The sequence below is a fragment of the Urocitellus parryii genome, chromosome 7, assembly GCF_045843805.1.
Source record: "Urocitellus parryii isolate mUroPar1 chromosome 7, mUroPar1.hap1, whole genome shotgun sequence".
In the NCBI taxonomy this organism is placed as follows: domain Eukaryota; kingdom Metazoa; phylum Chordata; class Mammalia; order Rodentia; family Sciuridae; genus Urocitellus; species Urocitellus parryii.
The window spans coordinates 48,547,342-48,559,951 of record NC_135537.1 but is presented as its reverse complement, the minus strand read 5'-3'; the positions used below and the strand labels follow the sequence as shown (position 1 = coordinate 48,559,951).

The following is a 12,610-nucleotide window of genomic DNA, read 5'->3' as shown; positions in this document are numbered from 1 at the left end:
TGATTGATATTGTACATCCTTTTGTCTTCTGTGAACACATTCTTAAAAGTAATCAAACATAAAACACAATGATAATTACTCATGAGTAATAAATATAAGACGAGCCCTATCTTTATACTTGAGGCTTCCCAGCAATAGCATTTGGCTAGTGTCACTCGTATCACTTATTACCTGCAGAAATAAGTGAATATCAAAGAAAGAAGCACATGTAATGATTTATCAGGAAGATTTTGAGGGAATATTCATACATTAGGATTTGATGGTTGCCACAACCTGCACCGTTGAGCTTGAGAAATCAGTGAGGGGTGATGGGAGATTAGGAAAAACACACCCACAGAGAGAGAGGGGGGCGGGGAAAAATCGAGAATAAGCCGGGATCAAGTGAAACACTGCACTCTGATGGAGGAAACAGTGGCTGAAGACCTGGCCCAGCAAGTTTATTTATGAGGATCTCATAATTAAAAAATTAAGGACTATATAAGTATTGTTCTTTGTGCTTTTGAAAGTTTCAGGGCTAGAAACATTCTTGTAGCTATTTCACTGTTGCAATGCTTGGGGCTTCCTGTGGCACCCAAGAATCCCATTGTTCAAAGCTTACAGGCTTGAAGCTTACAGCACTGGTGAAACATTGTAGTAATCTTGCTATGCTCAGAGTCTTCTATCCCTGGAGCTGGCATGTGAACTCAAATTTATGAGCTGAAGAATTCTGTGCCAGGTACAGAATTCTCACGCTTAACAGGGGTTAGCATCAACTGAGCAGGTTTCAGTAGTCAGCTTCCCACCGAGAAATTCTGAAAAAGTCTCTCAGCTCCACATCAGAATTGTGTCTACACCAGCAATATAAATTAAAACATACACCATTACTGCTTTAACAATCTGTGACAATCAGACAAAAGTGGATATTTTTGTTCCTACTCTTTAGACAATGATCTCTTTGTCCTCCTTGATTTGCAAAGATAGACACAGTATTTCTTTGGCCAGAAAATGCTAGATCCTCCATCCAGATACCTAGAATAGACACCCACTTTACATTTCAGTACTTAAACTCAAATATTATATGTTTCATGAGATGGTACCAGAGGCAAAACCAACTCTCATTCATTAAGTATGCCACATCAGGCCCTTTCTCCCCAAATGTAATGAGGATGAATAAATACACTTATCCTTAAAACCAAGAATAATAATCCATTCTTAATATAGTTCTTTCAGTTTTCCTAACAAGGAAAAAATTACAAAGTAAAGTACCAGTAAATTGATTTGAAAATATAAAATTATCCCTCTGTCTTGTGACGGCTCTTCAAAAATTTAAACATAGATTTACCATATGACTCAGCAATTCTGCTTCTAGATATAAACGCAAACAAAATGGAAGCAAAGACTCACTTTCACATCAAAGATCATAGCAACATTATTCATAATCATCAAAGTGCAGAAACAACCAAAATGTATATTGATAGATGATAATATAACCAAAATATGGAATATTACTCAGTCTTAAATTGGAGTGAAATTCTGATTTGCACTACATATGGATGAACCTTAAAATATTATGCTAAATGGAATAAGTCAGGCAAAAAAAACAGAAATATGATATAACTATGTGATTGTATGGTTTGTATTTGTATTATTAATTTCATGATTTGTATAGTATCTAAAACAGGCAAAGTCATAGAGACAAAGTAGAATAGATTTTACCCAGGGGAATCGGAAATAGGAGGTTATTACTTAATAAAGTTCAAAGTTATTGTTTGAAATGAGAGAGAAGTTCTTGAAATTGAGGTTTATACAACTTTGTGAATGTCTTTAATCTTCCTGAATTGTATGCTTAAGGACGTAAGAGATGATCCCTTTCATGCTCTGTATATTTTACCGCAATTAAAAATAAATGAACAAATAAGAACTAAAAATAATTTTTCACTCTGGTATAAGATACTCCATTGATCTTAAGATTTAGGGTTTTTTGCCAAGTTCAAGGGGTGGCAAGAAGTAGTAAAAACAGCCCCAGATATGGCTTCAGAAGACTTTTTCTCCAATCTCAATCCAGTCACTCATTAGTAACAAAAGTGTGAGTGTGTCACTTAGGATGTTCACACCTTAGTCTCTTTCATTTACACCATACAGGATGAGAATTAAAATGCAAATAAGGTGCTTCATAAATGCAAACAATGATGCAAGTGGATGTATGCAATTTTTATTATATATTCCTTTAGGGAGATTTGTCATTATAATCTTATCACCAAAATGCAGTTATTAATTCTCATTTAAATATCCTGATAAATTAAGTTATTGTTGTTAAGACTCAGCCAAGGATTTTTTTTTCATTAGTTATTTTTGTCAATTTAAAGCACTAAATCCACAGTCCTTAGAATGAAAAACTAATGCTGTATTTCTATGTTTTCATTAACCCTTAACTACAATAAAGGGATCATTAGACCTTTCCATTTACTTTAATGCCTTTTGTTCATTGTCTAGCCTCACTGCACATAGCCTAGGCAAAAGAAGTAAATTGCCTTAAAAAGAAGGGACAATCATATTATATCTTGTCTAGAGGGAAAAAATGGTGGTTCTTTTTTTTAACTACAAGTGTTAAAAATATATATATTTATTTTGTTACTTGCTCTCATTCTCTATTCCAAATCCTCTCATCCAAATCATTCAAACCATTATCAGTCTCTAAGTGGTCAAACATGTACTAATAATTTGACATGATATGTCAAAATGGAATTGTCTTGTAAAGTCCTTTGGATACATAATTATATTGAAAATAAGTATTTAAAAAGGAGCATCAATGTCTTGCTATAACGTCATAAGTTAGTATCAAAATTAATGTGATTGAAACAAATGCCAACTAATTTTTTTTTATTTTCCTCCTTAGCGGTTATGTCTTTGACTATGATTACTACAGAGATGATTTCTACAATCGGTATGTGAATTTTTCTTTCTTATTTCCCTATGATTTGAGTCATCTTTAACTATTTTGTGCATTTTATTCACAGATGCTCTTGAATGAAGTGTTAAATATAGTATTTCTTGAAATTATTAAGTAATTTTTATTTTTATTTTTTAAAATGTTTTTATTCTGTTTATAGTTAAATATAACACATGAAGTCTAAATGGAATGGAAGATAGACAGATTTTTCTATTTTCCTCACTCCTACTGAAATATAGTAGATCTTGAAAATTTAGGACTTTGGAGGCGCTTAATCAGAAAATTTTATTTCTAATATTTGGTTAACATTCTAAGGATTTAGTTAACTAATTATTTTCCAGGTCTGTTGTTGACTTAGAATTTTCAAGACTGAGAGTTTCATTAATTCTGAAAATGATTCCAACCTTCTAAAATATATTTACTTTCATGACACGTTGAAAAGGCTATAATATTGGTTAGAGTTAATAAAATTTACAGACCATTCCTGCTATGCATGATAGTATGGCACCATAAAAGCAATCATCCAAGCTAAAGTCAGGCAAAATGTTGTTAGTGATCAATGGTTAAAAAAAAAAAATAGACTTTTCTTATGACCTTTGAATTTTTTGTTAAAACTTTTAAAACACTTTTACTGTCTGCCCTATAAGTGCAGAGGGCTTTGCAGTAAAGCTAATAATGATTCAGCATACTGAAATTGAAAACAGTAAAATTTTGAGAATTAAATTTTTTTATTTCTTTGTAAAAAAATTTACCGAAAGTAGACAAATAGTGCGTGCCTTCTTTTCATTGCAAAACTTAGGCTGTGGAGCAAGTACCTGTTTTAAGCCTTGATGAACAGCCCTCCTTCTTTCTGAGGTTGGATCAGTTGGACATCCTACACATGTTGTGAACTATCTCTGAGAGTTCCTTCAGTGGATGGTTCTTTTCCACCATGGCTTCCTCTCCATATCTTCATCTCCTTTCATCTCATTACACCCATTTTCCTCACTTATGCTAATAAACTTGCTTTATCAATTTCCTTTGGTTCTATATCTAGAGTCCCTCAAATGGAAAAGTGTCAACATCCCTATGACCATCTATTTTTTTTAATAATTCCATTTACAACTGAATTTGAAATTCACTTCCAGTATCATCACTCTTCGGTATGATTATTCATTTTTGTAAAATGCCACATGAGTTTATCATTGAGAGACAAGGAGGCATGACAACTACCTGATTGCTATCTGTGTATGAACTAAATAACATGAACAGCAACCAATCTTGTACAGACTCGGTGACATGATTGGTCTTTGGTCATGATGCACATTTGCTATTCACACATAGTCATTTGTGGATGGAAAAGTTAGCAGCAAAGATTGCACTTTATAAAATTACTCATAGGTTATATGTTGTGGTAACGGAAAACTAATTTGTGTTGTTGGACAATTGGTGTTATTTAACTAAACACTGATTACATGCGTATATAAGATATGCAACCCAAAGACCAACTGTAGAAAGGTCTTTGGGGGAAAACAGAGGTAAATATCTTTTAAGTCATTAGTAAATGTTTAATTATAAGTACTACTAAAGCAAAAAAAATCCAAATAAGAATGCAAACCTGGAAAAAATAATTTTCAATAGACATTTTAAAAGGGAAGGAATCTTGGGATCGATTGAAAAGGTTATATCCCCTCTGTTCCAGTTGCGCAGGTCCTATTCAGTTCTGTGAGAACACTATGTTCCTTCCTGCCTCAGGTCCTTTCTCTGTGCTGTTCCATCTCCTCACACCTCCCTCCACTGCCTAGTTCACTTGACTTCATCCTTCAGATCTCAGCATGAACACCACTCCCAGATTAAATTAGATTCTTCTGTTTCTCTCTCTCAGCCCCAACATTGTTTCTTCTCAGCACTTTTCCAAATTTGTGCTGCAATAATTCTTTCTGCAGTGACTTTATTTGATTCACATTTGCCTTCCCTCTTCCATGAGGGCTCCAACAATGTTAACCTTTGCTTATCTTTGTATCTTCAGGGACTATGAGTAAACCTCACACATAGTGGATACTCAATTTTTATTATTATTGCATCTCTCTACATTTAAGGAGATGCATTTTCCCGAGGTCACCCAGCCAGTTAGTGACAGAACTACAATCATAACCTGGGTATTTGTTTTAATTCAATAATCCACTGTGTGAATGTACAAAACAGAGGAGAAGCAATGTTAGTCTATGATATAAAATAAGGACACAGCCTTGCCTACTTGGGAGTCAGAGCTACAACAGTAATTATTACTATGTCCAAACTACGGGGTTAAGCAAAGTATTTTACTAGTTACATCTATGGACAAAAATTTATATTTAAGAATAATTTTTCTCAAATCACTTATGATTTCTACAAAATATAAGAGTTTAAGTAATAACTTATAATAACTTGTTATTAAAGTGATATGAATGTCTATCAGCGTTAAAATAGTCCTACTTACTATTGTGAAAAGATAATATCGAAACAGTCTACACTTTTGTATAGTAGGCATTTTCTATTACAGCTTTATTTTTTCAGGGTGCAGCACATTGTCCTAATTTCTATTAACACACATTGTCTTACAGTCTGTCAATATGAAATTGTTCTAGCCTCTTAACTGTTTTGTATCATGTGACTTCCTTGCACCCTTAAAAATTTATTCCTAAAATGGAGTCCTGCTTTAGAAGGCAGGAGACCCAAGGTCTGATAACAATTATAGATTTGGGGACCAGTCAGGTTTTCCATCTTCTCATCTTTAAAGAGAAGACAAGATCTATATTTTACTACTTCCAAATGACAGCTCAGAAAAATAGCTGATAGGTAAGATAGATCGATCTTACAAAGAGCAAGAGCCTTAAGCAGGCAAATAATTATAGAGCTTGAAGCTTTCAGTTAACTCTCCACTGCACAAAAAAAAAAAAAAAAAAAGCTAACTCTGAATGATTTTCAAACATTTGTTTGTCTTCTGCACAATCTGTTTGGCTTCTCAGTGTGCAATAGATCAGTGTGACTGTACTGTTAACAGACTATCTGAACAGTCTGTGCTTTCATTAGTTTATTTTTCATGTTTTGCACTTGGCTTAAAAAGACATAAGCATCTGCTATCAGTGTATATACTCAAGAGCTCCCTGTAAACACAGAATCCCACAAAAAGGAAAACAGAATGGAGTGGGTAGATGAGAGAAATAGTCTACAAAGTCACTACAACAGTTTTATCCAGAGTGATTCCTCCTAAATTACACTTGGCTTGTACTGATGGTTAAATTTTTAAAAACTCTTTTTAGTAGCAGTGCAAACTTGGGCAAATCATTTAAAACCACAACCTGTTGTCTCATCTGTTAGGTGAGCATGAAGTTAATTTCCAACACAAATTTGTGCTGAGGATTAAATGAGGGAACATGTGTAGGGATCAGCATTATGCCTGGTGTATATTAATGCCTAATCAATGTTAACTACTAGTAACAACTAACAGTAACCATTGATGGTCATGAAAGTGTTTCTTATATGGATATTCATATTGCAAAGTTTATATAACTGAGAAATAAGCTGGTTGGTTGGTCAGGCATCCTTCCATAATAGTACATTGTGACCCTCTGGATTAACCTGTTTGCATCGAAAATTTTCTCTTAACCTACTCCCCAGAGCATTCCAGCTGCAGCAGAATACACATGGAGGGGTGTGGGGCACTCAGCTATTTCCATTAACCCCATGTTACTTTGTTTAAGTCAAGAAAACAAAATGGCACTAGTTACGTTTAACTGGGATCACTTCATATAAAAACTTTCTAACTAGGAATTAAAGAACTGAAAAGGCAAGAAGGAAACACCCTTCTATAATGGAGTCAGATACCATCTCTAAGGTTGGGGAAACAAAGGAAAATTTTGGAATTATCAAAATGTAGGGAAAATCGGGTATGGTGCCATACACCTGTAATCCCAGCTACTGGAAAAAATGGCTTGAGCGTAGGAAGTCAAGACCAGCCTGGGCAATAGTGAGACCCCATCTCAAAATAAGAAAAAGAAAACGGTATTGTAGAAAAAGGGTCTTGCAGAGCTGAAAGTATGGCCAAGTAGTTCTTCTCAGTCAGTGCAGCTGTCCCTGTGTGGATTTCTGAGGAAGGGGCATAGTCTGCAGGTGCAGATATCTCAGAGGGAAAGTGGAGGGAACTCTGTAAGTGTTGCAAAATGACTCCAACTAGATTCTGGCTGCAGCTATTGGAATGAATTGCTGCTGCCAAGGTGAAGAAACAAGGTCAGAGTAGTGCTCAGAAGAGCAGGAAGTGAAAACAAAGAGAAGCAAGTCCCTTTTCCTACAGGTCTTGCTATTTCCTCCTTGGGCCCTTCATTGGCTGAGCCTAAAGGAATCCAGCTCCCTTACCTGCAGAAATGTGGTCTACAGAATGCAAACCAACCTATAGCTAAGGATAGATATGAAGCTGAAAAACAATAAATTGACATTGAGCTGCATCATATTGTCATTATACTTTTACCAGATCTGGGGATTTTAATGTAACAGAGAATTTTTAATTCTTAGGTAAAGTTTTTTTTTGTTTTGTTTTTTGTTTTTTTTATTGGTTGTTCAAAACCTTACACGGCTCTTGACATATCATATTTCAGACATTAGTTTCAAGTGAGTTATGAACTCCCATTTTTACCCCAAATACAGATTGCAGAATCACATCAGTTACACATTCACCTTTTTACATAATGCCCTATTAGTAACTGTTGTATTCTGCTACCTTTCCTATCCTCTACTATCCCCCCTCCCCTCCCCTCCCATCTTCTCTCTCTATCCCATCTACTGTAATTCATTTCTCTCCTTGTTTTTTCTTCCAATTCCCCTCACAACCTCTTTTATGTAGTTTTTTTTAACAATGAGGGTCTCTTTCCATTTCCATGCAATTCCCCTTTTCTCTCTCTTTCCCTCCCATCTCGTGTCTCTGTTTAATATCAATCTTTTCTTCCTGCTCTTTCTCCCTGCTCTATTCTTAGTTGCTCTCATTATATCAAAGAAGACATTTGGTATTTGTTTTTTAGGGATTGGCTGGCTTCACTAAGCATAATCTGCTCTAGTGCCATCCATTTCCCTGCAAATTCCATGAATTTGTCATTTTTTAGAGCTGCGTAATACTCCATGGTGTATGACTGCCACATTTTTTAATCCATTCATCCATTGAAGGGCATCTGGGTTGGTTCCACAGTCTAGCTATTGTGAATTGTGCTGCTATGAACATCGATGTGGCAGTATCCCTGTAGTACGCTCTCTTAAGGTCTTCAGGGAATAGACCAAGAAGGGCAATAACTGGGTCAAATGGTGGTTCCATTCCCAGCTTTCCCAGGAAACTCCATACTGCTTTCCAAATTGGCTGAACCAATTTGCAGTCCCACCAGCAATGTACAAGAGTACCCTTTTCCCCACATCCTCTCCAGCACTTGTTATTGTTTGACTTCCTGATGGCTGCCAATCTTACTGGAGTGAGATGGTATCTTAGGGTAGTTTTGATTTGCATTTCTCTGACTGCTAGAGATGGTGAGCATTTTTTCATGTATTTGTTGATTGATTGTATGTCCTCCTCTGAGAAGTGTCTGTTCAGGTCCTTGGCCCATTTGTTGATTGGGGTATTTATTGTCTTATTGTCTAATTTTTTGAGTTCTTTGTATACTCTGGATATTAAGGCTCTGTCTGAAGTGTGAGGAGTAAAAATTTGTTCCCATGATGTAGGCTCCCGATTTACTTCTCTTATTGTTTCTCTTGCTGTGAAAAAACTTTTTAGTTTAAGTAAGTCCCATTTGTTGATTCTTGCTGTTAACTCTTGTGCTATAGGCGTCCTGTTAAGGAATTTGGAGCCTGATCCCACAATATGTAGATCGTAGCCAACTTTTTCTTCTATCATAAGCAGAGTCTCTGATTTGATATCTAGGTCCTTGATCCATTTTGAGCTCACTTTTGTGCATGGTGAGAGGAGGGGATTCAGTTTCATTTTGTTGCATATGGAGTTCCAGTTTTCCCAACACCATTTGTTGAAGATGCTATCCTTCCTCCATTGCATGCTTTTAGCCCCTTTATCAAATATAAGATAGTTGTAACTTTGTGGATTAGTCTCTGTATCCTCTATTCTGTACCATTGGTCCACCCGCCTGTTTTGGTACCAGTACCATGCTGTTTTTGCTACTATTGCTCTGTAGTATAGTTTGAAATCTGGTATCGCTATACCACCTGATTCACACTTCCTGCTCAGAATTGCTTTTGCTATTCTGGGTCTTTTATTTCTCCATATGAATTTCATGATTGCTTTATCTATTTCTACAAGCAATGCCATTGGGATTTTGATTGGCATTGCATTAAACCTATAGAGGACTTTTGGTAATATTGCCATTTTGATGATGTTAGTTCTGCCTATCCATGAACAGGGTATATCTTTCCATCTTCTAAGATCTTCTTCTACTTCTCTTTTTAGGGTTCTGTAGTTTTCATTGTATAAATCTTACACCTCTTTTGTTAGGTTGATTCCCAAGTATTTTATTTTTTTTGAGGATATTGTGAATGGAGTGTTTTTCCTCACTTCCGTTTCAGAAGTTTTGTCACTGATATACAGAAATGCCTTGGATTTGTGCGTGTTGATTTTATAACCTGCCACTTTGCTGAATTCCTTTATTAGTTCTAGTAGTTTTTTTGTAGACCCTTTTGGGTCTTCTATGTATAGAATCATGTCATCTGCAAATAGTGATAATTTAAGTTCATCTTTTCCAATTTTTATGCCTTTAATTTCTTTCGTTTGTCTAATTGCTCTGGCCAGTGTTTTGAGAACTATATTGAATAGAAGTGGTGATAAAGGGCATCCCTGTCTTGTTCCAGATTTTAGAGGGAATGCCTCCAATTTTTCTCCGTTCAGAATGATGTTAGCCTGTGGCTTAGCATAGATAGCTTTCACAATATCAAGGTAAGTTCCTGTTATCCCTAGTTTTTCTAATGTTTTGAACATAAAGGGATGCTGTACTTTGTCGAATGCTTTTTCTGCGTCTATCGAGATGATCATATGGTTCTTATCTTTAAGTCTATTGATATGGTGAATAACATTTATTGATTTCCGTATATTGAACCATCCCTGCATCCCAGGGATGAATCCTACTTGATCATAGTGCACAATTTTTTTGATGTGTCTTTGTATCCGATTCGCCAGAATTTTATTGAGGATTTTTGCATCTAGGTTCATCAGAGATATTGGTCTGTAGTTTTCTTTCTTTGAAGTGTCTTTGTCTGGTTTCGGAGTCAATGTGATGTTGGCCTCATAGAATGAATTTGGAAGAACTCCCTCTTTTTCTATTTCCTGAAATAACTTGAAAAGTATTGGTATTAATTCTTCTTTAAAGGTTTTGTAAAACTCCGCTGCTGTATACCCATCCGGTCCTGGGCTTTTCTTGGTTGGTAGTCTTTTGATTACTTCTTCAATTTCATCCATTGATATTGGTCTGTTCAAATCGTGTGTGTCCTCCTGACTCAGTCTGGGCAAGTCATATGTCTTAAGAAATTTATCGATGTCTTCACTATCTTCTATTTTATTGGAATATAGGTTTTCAAAATAATTTCTAATTATCTTCTGTATTTCTGTGGCGTCTGTTGTGATATTGCCTTTTTCATCCCTTATGTTAGTAATTTGAGTTCTCTCTCTTCTTCTCTTCATTAGCATGGCTAAGGGTCTGTCAATCTTGTTTATTTTTTCAAAGAACCAACTTTTAGTTTTGTTAATTTTTTCAATAGTTTCTTTTGTTTCAATTTCATTGATTTCTGCTCTGATTTTAATTATTTCTTGCTTTCTGCTGCATTTACTATTGTTTTGCTCTTCCTTTTCTAGGGCTTTGAGATGAAGTGTGAGCTCATTTATTTGTTGGTTTTTCCTTTTTTTGAGGAATGACCTCCAGGCGATGAATTTCCCTCTTAAAACTGCTTTCATTGTGTCCCATAGATTCCGATATGTTGTGTCTGAATTTTCATTTATCTCTAAGAATTTTTTGATTTCCTCCTTTATGTCTTCTGTAACCCCTTGATCATTCAGTAACATATTGTTCATTTTCCATGTGATATTGGATTTTCCCTTCCTTCTTTTATCATTAATTTCCAGTTTCAATCCATTATGATCAGATAAAATGCATGGTATAATCTCCACCCCTTTATATTTATTGAGGGTTGCCCTATGGCATAATATATGGTCTATTTTTGAGAAGGATCCATGTGCTGCTGAGAAAAAAGTATATCCATTCGATGATGGTTGGTATATTCTATATATGTCAGTTAAGTCTAGGTTATTGATTGTGGTATTGAGTTCTATAGTTTCTTTATTCAACTTTTGCTTGGAGGTTCTGTCCAATGGTGAGAGAGGCGTGTTGAAGTCACCCATAATTATTGTGTTGTGATCTATTTGATTCTTGAACTTGAGGAGAATTTGTTTTATGTATTTCGCAGCACCGTTATTTGGTGCATAAATATTGATAATTGTTATATCTTGTTGTTTAATGGTTCCTTTTAACAGTATATAATGTCCTTCCTTATCCCTTTGGATTAACTTAGTCTTGAAGTCGATTTTATTCGATATAAGGATGGCCACACCTGCTTGCTTGCGAGGACCATGTGCGTGGTATATTTTTTCCCAACCTTTCACCTTCAGCCTGTGTATGTCTTTTCCAGTCAGGTGTGTCTCCTGGAGGCAGCATATTGTTGGATTTGTTTTTTTAATCCATGTTACCAGCCTATGTCGCTTTATTGGAGTGTTTAAACCATTAATGTTTAGAGTTACTATTGATATATGGTTTGTACTTCCAGCCATGTTTGATTATTTATCTCTTTTTTTTTTTTTTAATATTTCGTTTGTTTCTCCATGATTACCTTTCCCCGCTCCGTCTGTCTTTACTGAGGTACTTCCTACTGTTGGCTTTGGTTATTGTTTTCCATTTCTTCCTCGTGAAGTGTTTTGCTCAAGATGTTTTGCAACGCTGGTTTTCTGGCTGCAAATTCTTTTAGTTTTTGTTTATCGTGAAAGATTTTTATTTCATTGTCATATCTGAAGCTTAATTTTGCTGGGTACAGAATTCTTGGTTGGCATCCATTGTCTTTCAGTGTTTGAAATACGTTGTTCCAGGATCTTCTCGCTTTCAGCGTCTGAGTTGAAAAGTCCGTTGTTAACCTTATTGGTTTACCCCTGAATGTAATCTTTCTCTTTTCTCTTGCAGCTTTTAATATTTTCTCTTTGTTCTGTATATTGGATATCTTCATAACAATGTGTCTTGGCGTTGGTCTACTGTGATTTTGTATGCTCGGTGTCCTGTATGCATCTACAATTTGTATATCTGTTTCCTTTTTTATTTCTGGAAAGTTTTCTGCAATTATTTCATCTAGTAGATTACTCATTCCCCTGGTTTGAATCTCTATCCCTTCCTCTATCCCAATGACTCTTAAATTTGGTTTTTTTATATTATCACATATCTCTTGTAGGTTTCTCTCGTGATTTTTAACCAGCCTATCTGAGTTGGCTAGACTCTTTTCCAGATGATATATTTTGTCTTCGTTATCTGACGTTCTGGCTTCTACTTGCTCCACTCTATTAATGATACTCTCATTTGAGTTTTTAATTTGGTTTATAATTTCCCTCATTTCTAAGATCATTGTTTGATTCTTTTTTATAGTCTCTAT

General features: G+C 35.3%; 1 protein-coding gene across 1 annotated transcript in view; it reads left to right on the top strand.

The window, feature by feature from the left end:
• Positions 1-12,610, top strand: part of Ralyl (RALY RNA binding protein like) — a 330,570-nt gene that overhangs the window by 275,276 nt on the left and 42,684 nt on the right. The window contains exon 4 of the mRNA XM_077801181.1: positions 2,876-2,923. Coding sequence (XP_077657307.1) covers positions 2,876-2,923 — 48 coding nt within the window. The remainder of the gene's footprint in view (positions 1-2,875; positions 2,924-12,610) is intronic.